Source organism: Caloenas nicobarica, chromosome Z (genome assembly GCF_036013445.1).
Source record: "Caloenas nicobarica isolate bCalNic1 chromosome Z, bCalNic1.hap1, whole genome shotgun sequence".
Classification (NCBI taxonomy): Eukaryota; Metazoa; Chordata; class Aves; order Columbiformes; family Columbidae; genus Caloenas; species Caloenas nicobarica.
In genome coordinates, this window is record NC_088284.1 from 92318232 (window position 1) to 92342924 (window position 24693).

Sequence of the window (24693 nt, forward strand, 5' to 3'; positions counted from 1 at the left end):
TTTTAAAAATTTTTGGTGTACTATAACTTTTAATGAAATCAAGGGGAAAATTTGAGCCAGAATAAAGAGTCACTTTGGGTGATCATCTTGTGTTTAAATAAAAAGCAGGAGGACAGGTACTCAAGTAAAAATTTTTCAAGTTACATTATTGAAAACTTGATGACAGGCGTGATGCGCCGTATTTGGGCTGTCCATGGACTGCTAGACATTGTGCTAATTTCTGTCCCTTTGCTTAACACCGAATGTGCCAAATATTTTGTCTTTGCTTACTTGGTGAAACTTTGTTATTGCTGGTGCTGACTGAAGGCTGTTCTGATTGACTTCTGCTAATAACGGCTCAGAAGTGTGGGGTTTTTTTTCTTCCGCAGCAATATCTATGTGTAGTCAACCCTCAGGATTTTACAAGGACCACCATGCACCTTATCCATCAGATGTTTTCATTGAATTTGGTATAATGAAAATGTGATTCTGCAGACCACTTACAAGCAGCTGGGCCACCAGTGGCCCATGGACCACAGTTGTAGGACCACTGCTGTGTTGTGTTGATTGCCCTCGGTGGGATTCAGCTCTGGCTTGAGCCATCTCTAGCACCAGCCTGGTCCAGCCAACTTGTCTGCGGTACCTTGATGAACCTGGAAAAACCTTTGCCAGCAGTCAGCTTTCTGGCTTTTGAAGAGGGGAGTGTGGGCACAGTTCCCTTGCCGCAGGGGGTGCCGTCCTTGAGTTCAGGGCAGAGCAAGGACTTTTTAAGCATTCCTCAGCACTGGGGCTGGCCTCATGTTTCCTCCTCTCCTTTACGAACAGCACCTTGAACCATTTTGGGCACAGAGTCCTTCCTAGTTAAAAACAAACCAGATAATAAAATTCACCAGTCTGAAAACCTGTAGCAGGCTATATTCCAGAACTGATTTCTTTGTTGATCCTACAACAGAGACTGAGCACAGTTGGTTAACTGAGTGGGGGCTGGAGAAGAGTACAGTAGGTTTTGCCTTTTTTTTTTTTTTTTCTTTACATTTTTCAAGACTGGACTGAAACTTTAAGTGTTTTGAGGAGGGAAGATTTATTTTGCTTAAGCACTTGACAGGGGTCAGTTTTCAAGGTTTGTACAGTGAGATGTTTAGTGATAGTGAACTCATCCTTAAAGGGTCATTTACAGGAATTCAGCCTTCAGCTGAACTTGTAATCTTGTTATTTTTAATTAGGAAAGGGGTGGTACTCTTTCAGCTATGGAGACGTCTTCCCCCCAGCCTGTTTTCTACCTGTTGGCTTTTGCTGCTTCTGAGGTCCACTGCGTTTGATGGGGCTGGGGCGAGCAGATGCCAACTGCCGCAGCTCGAAGCCCGAGTTACAGAGCAACATTTCTTCATTTTAGGAAGGGCCCCATCCACTGATGAGCATTTTCAATCTGTTCACACCTGCGGAGGTGGGAAAGGCAGTCCCAACACATCGCGGTCTGGCTGGGAGCTTGCCAATCATGTGTTTCAAAGCCGCTGCTCTCATTCCAACTCTGCGGCCACTGGCATGTTTATCAGATCTTCCTGACATTCAGCACTGAGCAGATGTTCCCTTTTTTAGTATAAAGTGGTGTTCCTGATGCGCTAGCTGAGATTAGGGAGGGGAAGGCTCATAACATTTCATGCTCGAGTGAAGCACCTATACGGCAGCACAGAAGGGCTGGGGGTGGTGACGAAGTTAAAGCAGAAGATGACACACAAGTTGCCGTTGAGCTGAAAGCTGCTCTGTCTGGTACTCCACATCTCTGTGGCTGTCAAAAAGAAGGTATCTTTGAAAGGAAATCACCTCCTTCTCTCCAGATGTGCATGTATCCATATGCACCAACATCCAGAATTCACTGTTTCCTGTTTGAAGACCAAAGTATGACCTCCCAATAATCCAATTGTAAGATAAAAGGAAGACGCTTTACTGAAAGAAGAGCCCTTTGTATGCAGGTGTAGTGAATGACAAGTGCTGGTGAAGCCGAATGGACTCTGTAGGAACTATTTAATGGAATAATAAAGGTTGGATAGAAAACAAATGACAGGGAAGTTTAGGAGAGTTGTGGAAAGGAATACATAGAGAAGAAAAGGCACAGACAGAGTCCCTGTAAGTTCAGTGTGTCTGTGTATGTGAAGAAAAGGAAGCAAATAAAAGATATGAAATAAAAAGGAAAACTTTGCCTACATATTTACTTTGGAACTTGGATGACCTATCAAAAATGATGCTAATGTTATGAATGAAAGGAAAATCTGTTAGTGCTTTGTATAAGTCTGTAATGCTGTAATAGTTTAGAAGTCTTTGTGGAGTTACAGTTTCAGTAACAGCTACTATAAAATTTTCTAAATTGGAAGAGTAGCTATCAAATTTGTGGTTGGTGTGTACATCTCTCCTGATCTTGAGGTTGCTCTCATAAGCAGTCAGATGAGACTTTGGATATAAACTCTTCTCATTGCCTGGTGGTGCCCCTTGGACAACCAATGTAGCACCTTGGATTGCTGGGCAAAAAATGGCTGCGTGTGTAGCTCCAAATGGAAGTCAGTGGGAATAAGCATGTGACAGCTGCTTCTGTTTCTGAAAAACTGCCATAGGATTTTTTAAAATTTTTAAATCATTCTGAACTAAACTTTAGGAAAGAAAACAAAACAAACAAACAAAACCCAAAAACACAAGACAGACAAAAAAGTGAACAACAACAATGACGAAGTCCGCCTAAACCAAAAATCCTACCCCTGTTCCCAGTGTAGTGAATATGTGCTATAATCTTCCTATTACTGTGTATTTTGGTACCTTTATGTACGTTTATCGGTGCTGCCTGAGGTGGGATACCAACAGTTCCTGCATTGGTTCGAAAACCATTAAAACTTGTAGCAGCCCTTTCAGGAGCACTCATGAGCATACAATGGACTGACGTGCACATTTGCAATTTAAAGAGGTAGCATTTTGCTGAGAGAGGGGCTCGGAAGACTTGTTTTCTTAGATAAGCGTAGACTGCTGAAGTCTGCTCTATGTTTACATGCATGTTTTTCTGCCTGCTTTTTGATGATGCATGAATTCCTGTGCAACTGAGCATGAGAATAAGTATGGCTCTCTCTCTTTGCCTCCTGAAACGGATTTTTATGAAGTCTGGAATTTCCTTCCCTGTCGTCTTTAATTTACTCATACAGTAACAGCAGTACTGTGGGTAGGATGGTTTGTGGAGTTCCAATACTGATTTATTAAAAATACAACGGTTTTGAAACCTGTTTTTGTTATTTTTGCTCTAAGCAGGCATTTAATTTTTATAGGCTTTTTTTTTTTTTTCCTTTTGGCCCCAGTACGGAGCTCTCATGTAAACCAAGCAGAATGCTTCCTGTCGTTGTCTGATAAAAAGTGCACTTCCATTCATTGTTTCCATGCAACTTCCTATCCTTTCTACCGTAAAGAGGGATAAATCTGAGACAATTTATGGACTATCTCTGGGGAAAAGAGACTTTCACAACAAAAAGTTTGAATGTTGTTTGGAATAATGGACAAGGAATGTTAGAAATAGTTTGTGTTTGTTCATTTCTTTGTACATTCATGGTGCTGAAGACAATTTCATCCATTAACATTGATGAAGACTGAATGTTAGATTTAATTCTTCCATTAAGGCTGTTAAGGCATAGAGTTTACTTGCATTTCAGGCACTGCTTGTTATCTGAAATAATTCTGTATCTTTTACAGTCTTGATAAAAATTTGTGATGGAAGTCGGGTATTTCTGAAATACAGCCATGTCTGGAGGAGGAAGCCCTCAATTTGAATAATGTTGGCAACTGTTTAAAAAAGGACAGGTGCTCCATGGGATCTGAGATTTGTGCAAGAGGATCCCCTACATTTGGATTTTAGACCAGTTGCTGGAGACTTGTCTGTTTTCTACTACTTGAGGATAACAATGGGAAAAACTCAGCAACCCTTTCTAAAACATTGGTGGACTCCTTTGTTTTCAGTTCTTTGGCACGGAAAGCAGAAGTTGTGCTTTCTGGCTTTATTTAAATGAAAGTCAACACATTGATGCTGTTCTGTTTATACAGATTAAAAAGATGCTCTTATGTTAGCAGAGTGTTTTCCAAATACTCACTTGAGAGAAGGGATGGGGAGAGAGAGAGAGACAGTATGTATGGATGAGTGTGGGCGTTTAGACAGGGAAAAATACTAGGGAAGAGTTCCTGTGCGCAGTGTTTCGCTGCAAACCTCAAGAGAAGGTCGGGCTCTGGCAGTGCTGGTCAGAAAGAAGTGCAGCAGAGGTTACATAAAATGCGGCTCTGTGGTGCGGTACATCTGCTTTGAAAGACTTCTTTGTTTTCCAGGTACAGATGTTTGTTTTCTGAGATTATGCCTCATGCGTAGCAATGTCTTAAAGTTGTGCTCAGCGGATGTTAAAGCAAGCGGGTTTTTCATTCATTGCCTTTTCTGTTTAATTAGCTTAGTAGGTGTCTAAACAAGACAGCTGGAGCTTCTTTTGTTAAACAAGATACTGACTGATGTTGCTTTTAGGCAGCAGTACATTGCTACAGAAGTTGAGTTTTATTTGATGGTTAACTTTTCCAGTTGAACTTGCATCAATTTCACATCCTGGTAAGGACAAAACATCAGTAGAAGCTTATTTTTAAGAAAGTAGAAGAAAGCATTTCTGTTTTCAAAATATAATTTGAATTTTTTCCCTCATGGAAAAAAACATGAGAGATCTGCACAGGTAACACTTGAGGTTAGATCATCTCTGCTAACCAGATGAAATAAACCTTGTGTTTTTACTAGTAGCCAGGAGCAGTGGGAATGGATATCTTGTGCAACACATCCTCCACAGCAGAATAAAAAAAATCATTTTGCTTGGAAGGAGAGCCAGCATCAGGTATTTGTACCAAACAAAATAGCAACCCAAAAAAGGTATGGGGCATGTCATCTGTGGGTCTGAATGGTTCCTGGTGGGCAGGCAGGAAATGCTAGGCAGACTTTACTGCGCATAACAGAAATGTCTAGAAAGACTGCAGAAAATAGAGGACCAAAATACATTGCAGATTAAGTGTTATCTCCTATATGTTGAAACATCTATGTGGTTTGGCTGATAAGTGAAATAGGTCTGGGCAGAGTTGAGGATGATGATAGGGAACTGGAATTAATTGGGGCTTGATAGCTGGGGATTGAGAGCACATAGAGCAAGGGTCTGACTGCACAGAGCATTAACAGTAGAGAGCAGTGTAAAAGTGACGTATGTGGGTTAATGTGAAGTTCCAGAGGATAGGGCTTTTTCCTTGGAGAAAGGGGGAAGGAGCAGGGATGGTGTCATGAGGTAGAGCTGCTGAAGATTAGTGGGCTTTGAGCACTGGAATGGGGAACCTCTGCTGTGTTTTTGCATAAGCACATTTTTAGTTAGTACAGCTTGTATGTTTTAATTCCTCCTACAAGCTAATCTTGTCATCTATACTGAATATTCCTGGAAGATATATTTTTCTTTTTCTCAGTTTAAGTTTTATAACTCACTCATTAAAAATACATACATGTGGGGTCTGAGATTTTTTTTTTTTTCCCCAAAATAGCCAAAATCAGCCCATGTCCATGAATCTTTTCCCCTGTAATTTTAAACCTCTCCCCCCTCCCTCCTATGGTATTTCACTCAAAAGCAGTTCCACCATGAAAAATACTCTTTTCTTGCTGACAGGAAGCCTCAGCTAGATGTGGCGGTAAAGGAACTCCCTGAAAATTAAGGATATGAAGAGAAAATTACCCAGCCTTGTGTGCAAACAGCTATGCTGTGCTTGTGTTTTCAGTACAATGTTTCTCTTTTTTTGTATGCCCCTCGCTTGATTTTCTGTGCATATCATTTTCCCGTGGCCTTTTTTGCTCCTTCTATCCATTTCTGCTGGAGCCCTAAAATGCATTCGAGGGCTTTCATAAACATTTACTCAATTTCAGTCCTACTTTGGTTGCAGTTCACAAGGGATCTGCTGTTCCTTCTGCTGAAGTACAATCTGCTCTAAATTCATTGATATCGGCCAGTGGTTATGGTGCAGTGGTTGCACAAACTCTCATCAGAGTTATTCAACAAATGTGGAAAATGTGAGCTTTTAAGAACTTATAAAATACTTTTCCTGGGGAATTCCTAGTTTATGTTAAATAACTCTCATTGAAGGGAGATACCTGCTGCATTTCAGCACAGTTCATAGTTGCATGAGGAAAGGCTTGTAAGACCTAATACGTAAAAGCAATAGTAAAATAACTACATATGTAAGTGTTGGGACATACTATAAAAATACCAAATTTTTTTTTCTGGTATTGGGTAAACATGTAAAATGACAAAGAAGTGAGAATATCTAAATTAGAACAAAATTTACTTAGTACTGCAAGCTTATTTCTTTTTCTCTCATTCCCCAGCCCTCTAACATATCAAAGCTTTTATTGCAATATTAAGCATACCCTATTGTAACTGCTAGTTTTTTGAAAATTAAAGTTAAATTATTAGGTGCACAGTGTAAATAAAAACTAACTGGAAAAAAAAAACCAACCTACACTTCAAAATATTCCTTAAATATTAAAGTATCCACGTATTGCCTTTTTTTTTTTTTTGTCAGAACAAATCTGCAATTGTTGTTACTCCCATGCATTTGACTATGTACTAAGGCAGAAAAGTGATATTGAGACACACCAACATTTTGTTTGCTGTTGAATATTTTTTCCTCTTCCTAACCAAAGTCATGGCAGATTAGCAGCAGTTATCTTTCTGCGTTACATCTGCTGTATTTCATCAGAGTTGGAACTGCTGCCATGAGCTGTATAGAACAAGAAAACCATAAAGCTCTCCTCCCCAGCCAAATAGTCTAGAAGACACTAAAATGAACCAGCAGTAGATTTATACCAATATAAAATGCTTTGGACAGTAATCTTCTACTTTCATCTTCCTGTTGGCCAGTGTGAAGGTCCAATGTACAAATCTTCCTTTCAATATCTTGCTTTTCTCCCTGCATCTCTTATGGTGATCACACTTATTCAGAGAGGAAAGTCGTGGAATTCAGGAAGAGTCTTGGACAGTCCAGCTCCTTGTTGATGGTGATCGTGGTGGAAATGCTTCTCCTTTCCATGAGGAGAAACACTGCAGTTTCCTCTGTGCCACTGCCTCTCATCACGGTGCAGCTGTGATATTTCCTACCATCTCTTCTTGTCTTTTCCATCTCTCAGAACTTAAGGCTGCTTGCCAGAGCTGACTGATCCCGAGAGGGATGTCTTACTTAAGTGCTTGCTTAGGAATATGAACCTATTTTTCATGGTCATCTGTAGTAAAAGCTGCTCTTTGTATTGATGGTGGAGGTTGTCCATTATCCACTACGTTGTTTGAATCGGCAGGAATTTGACTTCCCAGGTGCTCTTCTGTGGAGGAGTTTGCAGGAATTAATTTAGTAGTTGTTGTTACAGAGCTACCCATACCAATAAGTAGTCATGACTTATATCTTCTCTTTGACAGGCATCACTTCTCTCTGTAGATTATTTGCCTCGATCCTTGAGTATAATTTTTTGGTATAAATGCTTCCCTCAGTGAGAAAGCCTTTACGAGAAGAAGGTTGTGTAGGTGGTAACAATTACTCCCTGTGGAACAGTGGCCCTTCACCCATGCACTTGTATCTTTAGAAATGAGCGGTGAAGGTTATAGGAAGAAGTTATTACTAAGTCTGCTCAAGTGCTCCACAGTGAATCTTAAACTTTTCAGTTCAAGAGAAAATGGCTTCCCCTCCTCGTGTTTTTACAGAACCATGTTGTCATTCAAAAGTAGGTTTTGAGGATCCTGTCTCTTTTCTTCCTTCTTGTTCCAGTTGTCATTGTCACTAGCTGATGTAAAAAAATGCCCTTAAATTAACCTTTTCCAAAAGAACTTCTGTGAAAGTCTGTCATTTGGGCATACTGAAACCTCTGCTTGGATAGTTAGCCTCCTCTAAGACTTGCTTTTCATCAAATGAAGTGATGAATTCCATCAGGATCTGCACTAATTTATATTACTTTGTACCTGACAGCACAGAGATCCCTGGTGTTCCTCAAGTCTGGATTTTGAATTTTTTGTCTTAGTGTATAATGACTAGATTTGTGTCATTCCCTCACTCAAAAATCAATTAGAATAAATCCGTCCTTCTTCTGAGGAGTGTTATATCCCATTGGTGGAGCTCGTATCCTCTCGCGTGGCGTACAGGAACTGTGCTGGTGTGCTGTGGAGCCCCCAGCACAGATTCATGCAATTTGCAGGAGCTGGTAACACTTTTCAGCTGACAACACTATAGAAATCTCCATGGAAATACAACAGAAAGTATATTAGCCTGTACTATTTGAATAAAGTCCATCACAGTTATGGGCTGGTCTTGGGTTGTTGTATTATCCCCTTTAGTGTCTTACTCCCATTTCTGCTACTTTCTTACAGCAGAACACATGTTACTCATTAGTAGCATGGATGATACGGGAAACAAGAATGTTGAAATTGTGTTGAATATGTTCCAGATGTTAGTATCCAACAAGGTTGGGTGTACATTAAGATTTCCTTTACAATATTCTTATTAATTGGAAGTGGAAAATAATTCAATACTGAATGATTCTCTAGAATTCTAAATTCACTAAACATTTGCCATCGTAAAACACATATGTAATAAGTGGTTCTTATAAAACTGCTTTCCATCTTCAAAAGGCATTAAGCAACTAAAATTTGATTGTGGTAAGAGGCAGGATTTGCTAACAAGGTTAAACGGATACACGGTCTGAAGTTAAACAAAGGCCCAGGGATGGCTGTGCGCGCTCACTCGGCTTCTTGGCAGAGACGGGACTGAAGGCTTGTAGCTGCACTAGGATATATCAACTGGAAAATACTTTTGACTCTTTAAGTGCCAGTCGGATGCGATGAGATGCGAGAGAGTACCTGGATGTGTTTGGAGCTGATGAGGCGGTCTTGATGCGTTAATTGGATGAACTGGCCCTTAAGCAGTGACGACAGCGTGTTTTGGCAGGATGCGGGTGTCGCGATGAGGGCGGCAGGAACGGGGTATGGGGCAGGAGCGGGAAGGCGGCAGAGCCCGATCCTGGCGTGTGCGCGTGGCAGAGCAGCAAAGCCCAGGCAGGATGAGGCTGCCGTCTCATGTTGACTTTCAATTGCAAGTAGGCGGTGTGGAGGTGACAAACAATCTGATGAGTAGTGTCATAGGAAGGTGTGTGTCTGGATGCCATGCAGCTGCACTGGTGTAAGAGCAGGCCTATGCCATAAGCCCTGCTTAAGAAGCCCTGCTTAAGACTGGTACGGGCGCTTGGGCTCGCTGCCAGCAGTGTGGCGGGGTTCGTGCAGGAGACCTGGCCCGTGTCCGGCTGGACGGGCGCGGGCAGAGCGGGCATGCCTCCGTCTGCCCTTCGCCGCGCAGATAAGCTCCGCTGCACAGGGTTATTCAGGATGTGAACTGCTCCCACCAGGAGCGTTTCCGTCTTGCATGTCGAACAGAACAGAAGGCCTTGAAAGAAGGGCTTTCTTCATGTGCACTTGGGGTGCTGGCGAGGGAGGCGGTTACAGACAGCCTGAACGTACCAGCCACCGTCTTCTTCACGTGGACCAGTCCTTGTAGGAAGTGAAGGGAAAAATCCAGATGTCTTCTGTACAATTTGCCAGATTAGAGGAGAACAAAGACCAGGTGAAGGCTGGAGGTGAGGATCTACTGCATGGAATAGGCATTTACAAGGGAATCTGTCCACTGAGAGGAAGGTATTAGCTTTTTCTCCTGAACCCTTGCTGAGGAAAGTACATGTTTTTGTCAGCAACTCTGTTTCTGTCTTGTTCCGAGTCTTGTACCTTGTTATTCATGTGTGTGTTATGATAGAAGCATCTTAACAAATGTCAACTGCGATCTGACCAGCAAGAAACAACTCCATGAACAAGCCTTCCTTGGCTCTGTTTGTTCCCCAGCCCAAAAAATGCTCGTGGAGTTTAGAAATGCTTTTTGTGGAGGTTGTATAACACTGTCTGCTGCAGGACTTACACATCGGTGGCTGGGCTAATTGATTAGTAGATTCTCTGATCTGCACTTGTACATCAGGAAAATTATGCCTCTCTGCTGGTTGTGTTATTGTTACAAATTCTAAATATTTCTTCAACCGTTAAGAAAGGCATCTCTTTCATAGTGACTTTTTTTAAACTGAGTGCCATTGATTGGACTGGTCCGTTTTGTATGTGTATTCTTAAAAAGGAATTTAAAAAACCCAGATAAACCTCAAATCCTCCAAGCTGGTGGTCAGTGCTAATACCAAGCTCCTCATATAGCAGCAGAAAGTTTGTTTATGCTCTGTACCCCAAGCACAGGCATGCATAATTTATGCCTTGAGCGTTGCCTTTAACAAATATCCCCGTTCTGTGGGAGCTGGCAGGACATGCACTACGCACCGGCGGGTTTCTGGAGCCGCCCGTTTGGCAGGACAGGGCACGTGTGGCCTGGGGCGCTGCAGAAATCTCCCTGTGCTCACGGGCTTTGCTTTTCCCAGATCAGGTCTGTTTTGAGATGGACTCTCCTGACTACTAAATGGCCAGCTGCTAATTGTACCTCGAGTGAACTGTCTTTTTAACTAGCAAAGTGTAGGTCAGTGCTGATATAATTAACTATGTGTGTAAACCGAAGTCAAATGATCTCTAGTGCTACAACGGCTGAATGTAGACTTCACAAAACCTGACAGCTCTGCCGTTTAGTCAGCTGAGGATTTTCTTTCAGTTTGAACTTTTTTTGAAAGAAGCATTTTACTTCAATTGCAGATGTACACTATCTGGGAAAAAAAAAAAATCATGCTTCTGTCTTAGATTTCCCTTTTATGCCTTGCAGCCTCTGAACTGACTGGTTATGTGAGTCTAAATCTCATCTGAGTGACTTTGGTGCAAATTAGGGGTTAAGTCAATTGACGTTCTCCTGTGACCTTCTGAATCAAAAACATACTGTATCCGTTACTGTCAGGGGTGGGCTTGAGCCGTTTTGGAAAAGCAGCATTGCTTTTCATAAATATTTGTCTTGCTTTAGTTTCCTGAGATATAGTTTAAATGTAAACTCCACTGTATGCTTCAGCTTTTGCGCTATCTTGCTATGTCACATCACAGTGTCTCACGTACTATATAAGAGTATGGCACTACATCATGCTGTGGTGATTATTTGAAAGGGCGTACACTCTGTTTTGGACTAGATATCTGTTATCAGTGTAGATAATTGCTGTCAGACACAAAATAGACTCAGTAAACAAACATTTCATTTTATCACGTGACAGATCCCTGCTGTTTTGTACAATGTATTTGAACGACGTTCACTATAAATCAGCACTGCTCCAAAAGCAACAAATCCAACTCGCCCAAATCCTTCCTGATGTAATTACTTTATACTAGAGATTAACTTTTTATTGTGATATGTACATGATTGCGTTTTTCAGTGTTTGGACGTAACAATATTTGACATAAACAAATAAGTCACATCTAAGATGAACCAATTCTTCCTACCACTATCGCTGCTTTGTTTGTTCTCCTTTGGGGTCTTTTTTGGCTTTTTTTTCCCGCTTTTATCCTTGGTTTCCTCCCTGGTAAAGACAAGACTACTTTCAATTTTGGAATTCATACTTTCAATTTGGACTTTCAGAGGGAAACGAACAAACGAGTTAGTATATTCAAGAGAACTTAAAAGGGCAACGGAAATAAATGTCTTCATTTTGGGGATGATGAACATGAAGCCTCTGCTTGTGTTACTGTGGGTTTTGTGACCAAAAGGATGATTGTTATTAATATTTGACAGGTATAATCTATGTATTGCGGTTTTCTCCAAATGATGTGCATTATGTGTCTTCCTCTGCAGGTCCTGTGCCCAGGAGTGAATGTGTTTTATCGCCTGTTAACAATTCACATCCCGTCCATGCCTTACTGGAGAGTTTTACAGTGTTATCCGGCTGCGCCAGCCGAGGCACGACCGGCCTGCCGCAGGAGGTGCACGTCCTCAACCTCAGAAACCCCGACGAGGGTCTTGGCAATCATGAAAGAGAGGTAAAGGGGAAATTACTTTTTGTCCAGATCCCTGGCTACAAGTGCGTCTGCAAATGGGAATGTTCTACGTTAATTTGCTGAATAAAGTTGTTTCTGAATTGTGACCAGAATGACTACAAAGAAGCGCGTGCAGTTTGCATGGATACTGTCCACCTATGCTTTGTGTGTCATATGGGTAAACCGCTTCCATACCCAGCCACTCTCTCCATCATCTTTCACAACCACGAAGTACACTTAAAAAGGGTGGTGGGGTGGGCAAAGGAAATAAGAAACAGATTTGGATCTACCAGAGGCCTTACAGAATTGACTGCCTTCAAAAGCAGATCGTTTACCTAAATGTGTTGTAAATTAACGTGAATACCTTTGGATCCCTGCCATGACCGCTATAAACAAATATTTAAGTTCAGATTCTTTTACCTCTGTAATACATCCTTAATGCTTCACTGGGGGGCAGAGGGCCCGGGGAGGAGGCACATGGGACTGCTGTACCGAAAGCGAGTGTTGCTGACTATGGTAGTACTTAAATACAGTTCCAATTACTTATTTATGTACGTTGTACTCGGAGGGACTGGCAAGAACTCTAGCTTCTCTGAAAGCAACAGCGCAAGAAAAAAATTTTTGATGTTAAGTTGTGCAGTACTGTTGTTTACTCTCAAAACACATCAAAACAGAATGCCAAAGTGAAAAGAAAACATTGCATGCCATGACAGCTGAGCTGCTTAGTTCGTGTTCTTACAGTATTACACACACAAATCCTTAGCACCACGTCCTGTGAGAGCAGTGTGCATGTACACAACGAGCAGAATTTGTAATGAAAGAACAAAGATGATGATCTAGCAGGCGGAAGCTGAGAAAAAGAGGGTCTAAATCTGTGCTGAAAGAAATTTTAAGTGGAGTCTTTTATAGTGATTTAAATAAAGGCGGATACTCTTGGCCATAATCAAAGTCTTTCTGCTGACTTCAATAGCAGCCTTGTTGGGTTTGTAGTGTGTTCAGCTCAATGTGTATTGTATGCATCCATGAAACTTCAGCTGTTTTGTTCATTTTCTGTATTTACACTGAAATGTCTAGTGTATGACAAAAAAGTTATTTACTATTTTTTCAGTAGGCATCTTGTTGGCAGCCCTTAATCAAAAATGTCAGGTCTTCTTTAGTTCAATTTTCATGAAATGAATAGCACAATTACACTGTTTGTTTTGTAGGGATGGGAATGAAGAACAGATTTTTATATTTGTTTTGTTGGTGGTGGTGGTGTTTGTTTGTTTTAAAGCCTTTCTTAGTTGGCCAGCCACTAGGTTATCAGCCTGATGAGTGCACTGTGAATGCCTGAAAAAAGTGTAGGTACAATCAGTACTGGGCATGAACACCAAACTGAAGTTGGAATCTCTGTGTTTTTTAAATTATTTAAAAAAATTTTTTTTGTAACATAGTTTTTAATGAAAACTAAACAGCTCTGTGTGGTTGTGTTTGTCAGTGCCTCTCTCATCACCCAGGAACCTTTAAATCCATTGGCAAGCCATAGAAAAATTTGGTATGGGGGAGTAGATCTCACAAGGTAACCACAAATTTTGTTGAAGATGGGCAAAAGAGTGCTGTCGTTGTGGGGACATGGTACAGTGGGAACTTGCAAATTCTTTGTTACTAAAGGGTGCCCAGGGATGGGATGAAGCGGCTACAGCTGGAGCTGGTGCCTCCCAGGGGACCGGCGTGAATGAGCTGCAGAGCGCATGTTTGCATGAACCCCAATTTCCCTCTGGCTCGCTGCTCCCAGCACTGCTGGGGTGACAACGTGAGCTGGAATCACACGTGCACAGGGCTGCAGGCTGCGCCCCTGCTGTCTAATCACCTCAACAGGACGATAGAAGATTTAAATATTTGGCTTTGAATAAAAATAGTTGCCGTCTAGCAGAAAGAGGCTGCTTGTGCCTCATGCAACATGCTTATGATAAGAAAGCAGTTTGCCCCAAGCTGTCTTTGCTGTGTCCTTCTGCGATGTGCCAAAGTGCAGGGCACAGAATGCATTTCACAGTCTGTAGCCCTCAGCTTCCTTCTCCCACCTCCCACCCAGTTTCCAGACACAGCCCTCGGAGATGGCTGCTCAAACTGCACAGGAAGCTGGAGCAAGGCTTGCTGGCGACAGCATCGAGCAAGAGAGTGTAAACAACTTGGAAAGATGGGATTCTACTTACAGGATCAGACTCGGAAAACAAAGCAGAGCAAATGTTATCTTTCCCATTACCGTAAAAACCAACTCCAAGTAGCCTTTTGTCTTAAAAGTAGAATGTACCCATCACCTTAAGTTACATTAGTTTGATTTACCAGCTGAGGTATTTCCTGTTGCCTGCAAATGCTGATAGCAAAGGTAGAGATTTGTTGGTTGTACAGTATTTCCAGTATACTCTGGAATAAAGACGGTAATTTTGTTTGACAGCACGTTAGTTAGATTCAGCAGCATCGAAAGCATATTTAAAATAAATCACACATTGGTTCAGAGGTTGGCTGAAGTTCTGATAATATGGAATGCGAGATCTGAAAATCTTTAAGTGAAGGCTTGCTTTGGGGGAGGAGGTCAAGTTTTGTTTTGTTTTTAACCTGCCCTGTGTTAGATGCTGCTAAATTACACATTCCTTAGTTGCTGGGAGGAGTGTAAACTTCCCCTAGCAAATTCCTTGGAGGGCTCATGCATTAAACATACTTGTGCAGTTATCCTGGTTTTCATAAATATGCAACATAACATGTATGCATTAATTTAACTCCCTTTGACACTTGTGTATAATATACATACAACAAGCGTTTGCAAATTTAAACATAGGAGGGGTGGCTGATGCAGGGGGAGGGCACGGCAGCTGCACGTGTTCCTCCTGTAACACATGCAGGCTTTTCTGTAAAGATTAATAAGGTTCAAGTGCTTTTTCTTCCCTGTAAACTGAAAAAATTAAGTGGACTGGAAGTGTATGGGATTACGTATTCTGAAGAAACTTTGGAAAACTAATTCAGTAGTTTAGCACTTTCATTTTAAGGCTGAAATCTGGTAAATAGAAGGTCACATTGTGAAATGCTGTAATCGTATCTGTGATCTTCAAGGAATTTGTGTGTATTTTACTTTCTTAATCTCTGTTGAGGTGACATCTCACTTGTTGAGACCGTGAAGACACTTTCTTCAAGTAAGAACCCCAAAAGTTCCAATCTTGTTCAAATATTTCTTAGAAATGTCTTTTATCACAATTCATATTGGCCATGCTTTATCATAGGAAATAGAATGCGGGTGCATGTAATAGCCACAAGTGTTTATATTGAACTTGGCATGAAAAATGCAAGCCTTTTTTGTTTGTTTTATTTGATCAAATATTCCTGGGGAAGTGAGTGCATGTGTGCATTTCTGTACTGATCTGGGTCTCAGCTGAAAGCCAGGAACTACTGAACTCTTGCAATGACTTTCTCTTCAGCTTTGGGTATCTTCACTGCTTCAGTTTCCCCATTTTTAGAAAGGAGATAGCTGCTTTCTCATGGAGCTTTGTTCTGTTAGGAGAAATAATTGTTTGTGGAGGCACTTGGAAGCTCTAAAGATTTGCACCAGAAAAATGTGTATAGAAAAACTTAATTTTTTTTTTGAGATGGAAGTCACTCCTTAGGTAGGTATATTCTGAAGTCCTAAATTAAGGGAGGATTCTTTTGTCATACCTGTCAGTTGAATTTCCCTGGGCTGCTCCAGGCACACAGCCACAATTGAAATAGCTAAAGGGGGAGCAGGGGCATATAAAATTAATCTCATGTGGATACTTAGGATTGAATACATATGAATACATGGAATCAGAGTTCCTGGCAATGGATTCACTATTGTTTTCATCAACATCCTCATCCTCAATAGCTTTAAGATGTTATGCCTGATACAGATGTTTAACACGTGTTATGTGAAATGAAGGCAGGAAAATCAAGGACTCATCTTTATTTTTATAATTTCGAGTAACACCACTGAGGCTGTAGTAATTCAACAGACTTTTTCCCCACTGTTTAATCAGTGTTACTTGGCAACAATTTCATAATAAAAAAATTTTCCTTTGAGAGCAAACCTGATATTAAAATGCCTGTTAGTTCTTATGAAGCAGGCTAATTATCACAGACAGCTACTTACTAGTGGTGAGTCTCAGGTTCCTGAGCCGATCCAGTTAAAAGTCATAAAATAATGGCCAAAATTATGTAAGTCCAATATTTAAGTACTTTCTGAAGAGATCCTCTAAGCTGTAAAAATGGGACAGGAAGAGGCTCTGAAACAGTCACCTGATAATTTATTTCTACATCCTGATCTCTGCAGTGCATCCTGAATTCAGGATAATTCTTCTATGTCATGATGTTTTTGTGTTTTAGGACTATGAAGATCTGGTAAATGTGGGTAATGAAAACCTGGATCATTTTGGCTATTTTTCTGTCTATTTACTGTATTCCCAGTGTGTTCATTTAAACTGTTTTCGGAAGTTTAACACCACAACAACCTTCCCCAAGGCTGTGTTACGGGAAGAATGTTTTATTTCATGCTCAGGCATCCAGAGATCTGGGGACAGCCTTGAGATTCAGCCGTGACAAAGGGGCCACTTTCTGAGCGTGATTTAGATGTGCTGACCCGCTGCACCAGAGCCATGGTCAGAGGGTCCTGGAGGCCTCCTGCCCGCAGCAGGCGGGAAGGGAATTCAAGGTTTATTATGTGATGGCTGGAGTTAGTGAGGTTTTTGTTACCTAGCTGTTTGCTTGATTCCATTTTGTTTATTTCTTCCTCTAAAAGTGCGTTTGTTAAAACAAGTTTCCATTTAGTACCAATTAAATGTAGACTTAGGCTGTTTTCTGAGACTTCAGGTAGTAAAAATGTAGTACATGTACTAAAATGTAGTATGTGTAGTACATGTAGTTTTACATGTAGTAAAAATAAGGTCAGTTTCTTTTCCTACTGTGGCTTTTTAGTGCTGAGCTCTTGGTGTCAGCTTGACCAGCTGCTCTAAAACTGACAAGACAGCCTAGTTTGATATGATTTTTTGAAGCACCCTGCAGTTTGGGCTTTATAATCCAAATTAAAATAATTGGATTATTATCCTATGCAGTCCTAAACTCGTACTAAAATAAGAGGCTCGAGAAAAAGAGTTTGTTACTTCTGAGACATTAAACTCTTGAGATGACCACAGACTTTACTAACATTAATAATGGGTCTGTGCACTGCCAGGTCACTTGGCTGTACAAATTTAATGTTTCTGGTGAGCTGACCAGAATATGTGGTGCAGAATTAGGCTGGGAAATAAAGGGCACGTTGCTTGGTTTGCCAGGCTGCATTGCATCTGCCCGCTGTGGTACGGTGGGAAGCCCACACTGCTGCATGTGGGTATGGTCAGTACTTCTGGTAGGCCAAAAGCCTTTGTTTTGGAGAAAAATAGTTGCTGCTTTAGAAGAAGCTTTCAGAGATAAAACAAAGCACCATGCCTGTGCCTCTGCCAAGGTACAGAGCAGATCTGAATGTTGCAAGGGTACTTTACTGTTCCTGCCTCTGCACTTTCTGAGCACCTCTGCTTGGCGGCAGTAATGGATATCTAACTGCAGCAGCAGACTTACAAATGGCAGTGCAAGCACACACAGGAGTTTAGAACCAGGGGTGGCATGAACTACCTATAGTGAGATGGCCTGAGGAGTGGCGCAGGTGGCTGTGTCGCTGCCCAGTCTGTCTGGGGATGAAGGAGAGAAGATTGAAGTAGTGGAGATGCTTAGTCTTTCTGGGGATGGAGAAGTCTGAGGTGAGACTTCAGATGAGAGGACTGGTAACTTGGAGGCAAAGGGTCTTGTTCCACATGGGAGAAGGTAAGCCCTAAAAGGAAGCCTGCGGTGTGGGAGGGGTTTGGTGAAAGTCTGGGCGACGCTTATCCAGCTTCATGAGTCAACCATCAAGAGAGTATCTTTCAGGGAAAGATTGTCACGTGGAGTCTGACACCCTAAGTCATGTAGCCAGCCAGTTCAGTACTGGGAGCTGACAGACTCCAGATTAGAGTTGGAAGCGACTTTTGGCATTTGAGAAGTTCTTACCCTGTGCTGGACCTTATAAAGCCTTAAAGATACTGACAGCATGCTCCACAGAAATTGTAATCATTCATTGTCTTTCTCAGATGACACCACATCTACTGAAAGCTGCAACTCCCATGCAGCTGAAACACTAAAATGACACTGATGTCTTAGTTGCCTTGATTGATGGACGCCGCATTGCCATGTCTTTAAAAAACAAACAAACCAACAGCCACCCCAGCCTCCATTTCTTAAAGAGCTCTCACACACCTCTTCCCCCCCTTCTCTTCCTTAGCACTTTGAACCATCTGCGCTTGCATAAAATCCAGCCTTTTTTAATGTGGCTTTTTCGTCTTGTTTGCTCTGGACTGCAGTCTTGGTGGGTTGTTTTGAGCCAGCTCAGGATTTGCTGGTCATTGGATTTGGCAGTCATTTCAAGTTCTGCCCACCAGAACTGCCAGAGGAAGTCCTGTGTCGGCCAGAAGAGCCTGTTTGTGCAGAGCCTGCTGTCCTGCAGCAGCATGGCTTGGTTTGATGCGTCTACCCTGAAAGAGGCAGCAGTGACTTCTCATGACTTGGGAAGTGCTGTGCAAACCCTCGCTATTTTCTGTTTTTAGAAACGGGACTGTTTGCTGTGCGCAGAAAGCGAGACCTGCTCTCAGTTTCAGAGCGCGGAGTGGGGGGTGTCTGAAGCCGTGCCACGGCCCACCACAGAAGGCTAAAGGGTTCGAAAGGAAACATGTCAGAATGACTTTTCTGATTGCTCACATTTTTCAGTTTTGCTGACTGCTGTTTAAAATGACCTGTTGGAAGCTGAAAATTGGCCTCTTGTTTTCCCCTCCTGCGAGTGCCCTCAGGTGCTGATGTGCAGTTGCAGGACTGTAGAGAGAACGGGGCTGCTGCTGCCACAGGCTTTACTGCATGGACTCCTGTTCCTCCCTCCGTCACTCGCGTGTGTGTGAACACACTGTGCACGTGTGCTCACACGTTCTTCCAGGCAGATGCACGTGGTTTGATTTTGATCATAAACTGTGATTCACATTCTTGGTCTCCAGTTCTCTCCTTAAAGCTTCTGTCTGACATGCCTTGGAATATTTATAAATTACTGTTTGTCTACAGTTACTTTCCCCAAGAAAATATAATTAAGGAAGTGATGACATTTCCAGGAGTCTGTTTATATCACAAACTCGATGGACAGGTTCCAGTCCAGCTTTGGGCTTGTACGTGTGTGTGTGTGAGAGGGAGATACTGGAGCAACACTTGTCATTAGTGGTCATATCTGTGTTGTTCTCTGGAGTGTCTGTTTGAACCAAAAGCTGGAATTAATGAAGTCGTTCTCCTCCAACCTCCCAGCATCGGGGAAAATTTCCAACATAAATTGTGTGGAGCTTGCTGTGCCTGACAGCCACGCTCCTGTATCAGCTGAAAAAGTAAAATCTTGCAGTGGCAAGATACGAGAAGAGGAATAAATGTGTGGTGATTTTTTTGTTGTTGTTGTTGTTATGTAGATCATGCTTTCAATAACACTTAGCATATACTCAAGTTTGTGTTTCTCTAGAAGAGTCTCTTATTTTCCCTATGAAACATAAACAGAGTACTTCTACAGTAGTAAAATTTGTTATTTAAAGGAGAGGATGCGAAAATAGCACCACCATGAGGTACAAACATCTGAAACTTAAATGGCTTGAAAAAGTTTAAAGGAATTGTAGGTAATGTATAGCTGATGATGTCTCTTTAAATTGCTGTGGCAATTGTTATAGTGCAGAAATATTTTTATTATATTTGGAGCTCATGCCTTATGTGATGAACATGAGAGGTAATATTTGGCGATGACCCAAATCTCATCACTGAGGGAAAAGTTTTAAAATCTGTTGCCTTTCTGGCGTTCTCTGAGCCTGAAGACGAGTTGAAGTCTGGATTGCTCTTCTGTCATCACCCAAGGACACAGATTATTCATTTTGTCTGCACAGACGTGATCTGCTAGTGCACGTGGATAACGTGAGCCTTTGAGGCCTGTTGGGAAGTGTGACTCTGTATGACATCAGTTTTTCAGAGAAGCACAGTGGCACTTGCTTTGTAGATATCTTTTCAGAACAGACCATGGGGACATGCCTTCTTTCATCCACTAATTTGGTTTCAAGTGGTACTTGCAGTGAGGTAAATCGGATGCTGAAAATGTACCTGAAGCTACATGGAAAAATATCGCACATAAGGAGCAGCAGTCTGTTCTTACACTGTGAGCTGGAAAACAAGCCAGTATTTTCTTCATAAATCTGTTTTGAAGCAAGGGTCAGCAAGACAGCGTAGATAAGAAGTGCATGGAATGACATAATCATGCAAGAAAATACTTGCATGACAGCCTCAGTAATGTCTTCTGGAGGATTTTGTCAGTTTTCATGGCTTTGATTCTGCAAGTATATACAGATGTGAGTAGTCTTACTTATATGGATAGGCCTCATTAAATACAAAATTTGGTTCCTTAGGGGTTTGGTGGTGGTGTAGTGGTGGTGTTTTTTTCTTTTTTCCATATAGTCAGTATAATAAGTGTATTCTTTGAAATATTCATAAAACACTGCTTTGTTTCTACAGAGAGTAAAAGTTCTGATTATTTTTGAAGTTTGAAAATAGAAAAAAATGGGAGGAATGCAGATCTGCCCCAGGGGAGTAGAGGGACAATGTGTTGGTTACAGTTACTTTTAATCTTCTGAAAGCAGTTTCCTTTGTATTTAATTTCTAATACCATTTTTGAGTGTATGTATTACAGACGCACACTTGCACCAGCTCTTGCTCAGGCTGGTGGGTTACTGACAATAAAGTAAACAAAGTTGTTTCCTAAATCTGTTGCTGCTGCTTAGGTTTTCAGACTTTTATGACTCAGGCACACACACTGTTCTTTACCCTGGCTTGAAAAGCAAGAATTTAGTTTTACATGTCCAATAAAAATGTGAACTCCATATTTTACACTTCCGTATGTGACTGTGCCTCTCTAAAAGGCACCTGTAAAATGTTTCTTTTTTCTAGTCATCTGGATCTATGTGAGGTCTGGCTGCACAACCTTTGAGGAACAATTTTTTTTATATGTGAGGGCTTTCAAATGACATAATGCTTTGTTCTGCAGTCTTTCCATCGTCCGTTTCATGTTTGTTTGTTATCTTTTCTTGCTTTGTAAAGCCTCATTGTCTCAGCCTCTTCCCCTTCCCCATCTGCAACTTTCGAAACAATGGAAAGTAGGGTGCTCATCTGTTCTGGATTTACCTTGAGATTTGGGAGTACTCAGATTCCAGTTTTGCCACGATGCTCTAATGACACTGTGTGCTATGTTACGTCTGTGTGGTGTTTTGCATTTGAGATGAACTGTGAACTTGCTGTGTCTGCCATCGGAGCCTGGTAGAGATGAGACAGTGCTAATGCTGGACTCTGAAGCCATGGTCAGTATCATGCTGAGCTATGACTAATGAGACCCGTTGAGAGGCAAAAAGTATCGATACTATAGTGGTACATGAATGCAGCTATGTAACATCTGGTTGGGTGGCTAGCACCTATCTAACCTGCTGATAATACAGGCAGCGGAAATGTGTGTTTACCTGGAAAAGCCTGTGTAGATTTGCTCAGAATGCCCCAAGTGCATTTAAGGAAAATGGTCCTGGCAGAAGTTTTTTTGTAAGTCTCTTATCTGTCAGTTTAAGAAGCATTTTACTTGTGACAGGAGCTGCTTTTTATTATGTGCTTGTACATCCTCCAACATAGTAGTGACTCCCCCCCTCCTCCAGTGCTTTTTCAGGGCACTGGGCACTCTGTTACACAACTCTCTGATGATAGTTTAGGGATGGGACGAGGGAAGGAGTATAAAATTAAACTTACTTTGTGGCTTGGCTAAATCACCAAAGAAAAACTTACACCTGCAATATATGTACAAGTAAGTGCAGAATAGAATATTGTCTGGCAAAATGTTTTCTTTTCACGTTAGTCTTAGTCTGTGATACCGTTTCGTGAATAGACCGCTTAACAACAGTAGGGGAGATGCTGTACTTGCGGCTCGCAGGAATGGATCCTGTACCCTTAAACAGATCTACAGCCAACAAGAAGTTTTCCCACAAAATGTATAAAAAGAGGACTTTCCCCTTAGGATTCATTATATGGCATGTGAACAGTATTGACATCTACTGATTTATGCAAAGCTGAGCGAAACATCGTGTTTTTAGCTCTCAAGTGCTGGGAAGCCTGACTGCTTTGTGGAAGGGCAGATGGCACAAATGGTTTCACTTAATCCTTGGGAGCCTGAGCGTCTAGTTCGGGTCACGGGAGGAATGGGTGAAGTGATCCCAGCCTTGCACTGGTGGGCACGGGCTTTCCCTTGCACAAACCATGGGGCTGGTCGCTGTGGGCAGCCCTGGCTCTGCAGGTGCCCAGAGCACGGTTAGTGCGTGAAGATGAGATTGGGCTGGCAGAGCCAAGCAGAGATGCTTGTGCGGAGACTGTCCGCTTGCTTTGCTGCAGCCAGAAGTTTTTGAAAAAATCGTATTTTTCACAAGAACTCTGCTTCTCCAAACTGTATAATTCATGAGATAACACTGAAGACATAAAAACATTATTGAAATATACATGCACAGGGAAAGCTGGATCCTGTATTATTCAGCTTAACGAAGCTAAAGTAGGCAGTTTACACATATGTATGATCTCTACATAAAATTTATGAGTAAACTCTTTGGGTTATACTTTTAGATCATTGTCACAGAAGTAGCTCTATCAGTGTAAGTATAACTTATTGTAGTACAATTACTACCCTTTGTGTTCTGAAATAGCCCTCTTTTTATAAAGCCACAAGTTTTCTCACGGTTGTTATTCTTGCACTGTGAAAGTAATACCACTTTCTAGTGCAAATTGGACTTCAATAACGGTCCTACCAGTTTGTCAAGTTATTTGTGTAAAGAATACCTTTGGTCCTAACTTTTTGATTACCTAGGTATTTGCCAAACGATTAGCATCTAACATAACCTGATTGCATTTGGCAGCTTCAGCTTAAAATAACGACTTTGGAACACTAGAAATTAACTGGCTACATTTTTGTCTGAAGATAAATTATGTGACTGAGCTGCGGGCAGAAATGGTCCAACATTTCGTGAAGCTAGGAGCACTGTTTTGTAACATCTCCTTGTGTCAGAACTTTCTGACATTGTGTGAGCGGTGGTACTTTCTGAATGGGCACTTCTGTTTCTGCATTTCCAGTAAAGACTTAGCAGCACGGTTGCCTGCTCTTACATTTCTGAGGAGAAGGTCTCATCGATGCCGTGAAATATCAGTCATGAACCAGATACAAACGACAGTGCTGCCAGGTACTGAGCAATGTTAGAACCATGCAGCGTGCCACTGCATTACACTGTACTCGTCTTACACGTGATTTATATTTGTTAATGTTGTAGTGCTAAATTTTACTTGTATTTTCCTTTTTTTAGTCTGTCTGGAGCAAATGAATTGTGAATCCTTACGAGAAGATCGAAATGTGCTGTAATTACCTCCCGTTACACAGATCTTCAGCTTGGTCATTGAATATTTAGGGCTAGAAGGGTACCAGAACTTGGACTGGAGGGAGAACTACAGATATTTGAATATGCTGCAAGCTCTTAGGCTTTTGTTCTAATGGAGATGACGCTGTTGGATACAGTTACTGTGTCAGTGGCTGGGCAGGTCAGTTCTCAAGCTGGTTCTGAGGGTAAACCTGAGATCTTTGTTGAAGACCGTGTGTCCTGTTGAGTACCTTGCTTTGCTGTGAGTGTAACAGGTGTCAAATGCAGAGGTGCTGCTCCATCCTCACTGAGGGCAAACAGAGCTTTGCTTAGTTCTTCCCTTGAACACACGCATTGGGGCTGCCATTTCTCCCCTGAATCATAAATAATGCATCTTCATGTTTAAGTGGCCTTCTGGGAACATCATGCGTACTTCAAAATACTTTGTTAGTGGATGTTGGCATGCACATGTGGTGTAGGACTTGAATGTCTTGATTTGTAAGCTCTTTGGGGAGGGAACTATCTGTGTCTGGTACAGTGCACCCTGACCTTTAGCCCCTGTTGCAGGACAAATAGGGGAAAAAAAAGAAGAGATTTCAAACACCTTTTGGTCAAAGGTTTCTGACAGTACTTCTTAATGAAGAGCGTGCAATGGGCTGTCGATCATAGCTGGGTAGTCCTTTTAACCTTTCTGTTCTCTGGCCTTTCTGATGAAGCCTAGTTTTCCAATCCGGGTGGTAGATCATAAGGGTCAGCAGATTGTGCAATAGTATTCTTTTTTTATAAGGTAATGTATGAGACCACATCAGCCTCTGCCTTAATTCCAATAGCTTCAGTGGAGTTATGTCAGGGGCGAATCTTTCTCATGATTTTCACAGTTGAGCTATAACTGGTGTTTAATCAGTCTGATTCTGTTGAGTGTGGGTGAGGAGGTCCGGGCAATGCTAATCCATCTGCAGCCATACCTTTAGGGTAAAATAAACTTCAGTCCTCCACACACCTGGTAGATGCTACCACAGCTGCCAGGCACTCAGACGTGTTCCTGGGGGAGTGAGTGAAAGAAAGAAAAGGGCTTTTGCTCCCCACGTGTTCTTCCTGCATCCCTCGCTCAGCAGCATCCCTGGCCAAGA

General features: G+C 41.8%; 1 protein-coding gene across 1 annotated transcript in view; it reads left to right on the forward strand.

Moving 5' to 3' along the window:
- Positions 1-24693, forward strand: part of TGFBR3 (transforming growth factor beta receptor 3) — a 119276-nt gene that overhangs the window by 36472 nt on the left and 58111 nt on the right. The window contains exon 3 of the mRNA XM_065656064.1: positions 11842-12026. Within this exon, the coding sequence (XP_065512136.1) occupies positions 11842-12026 (185 nt within the window). The remainder of the gene's footprint in view (positions 1-11841; positions 12027-24693) is intronic.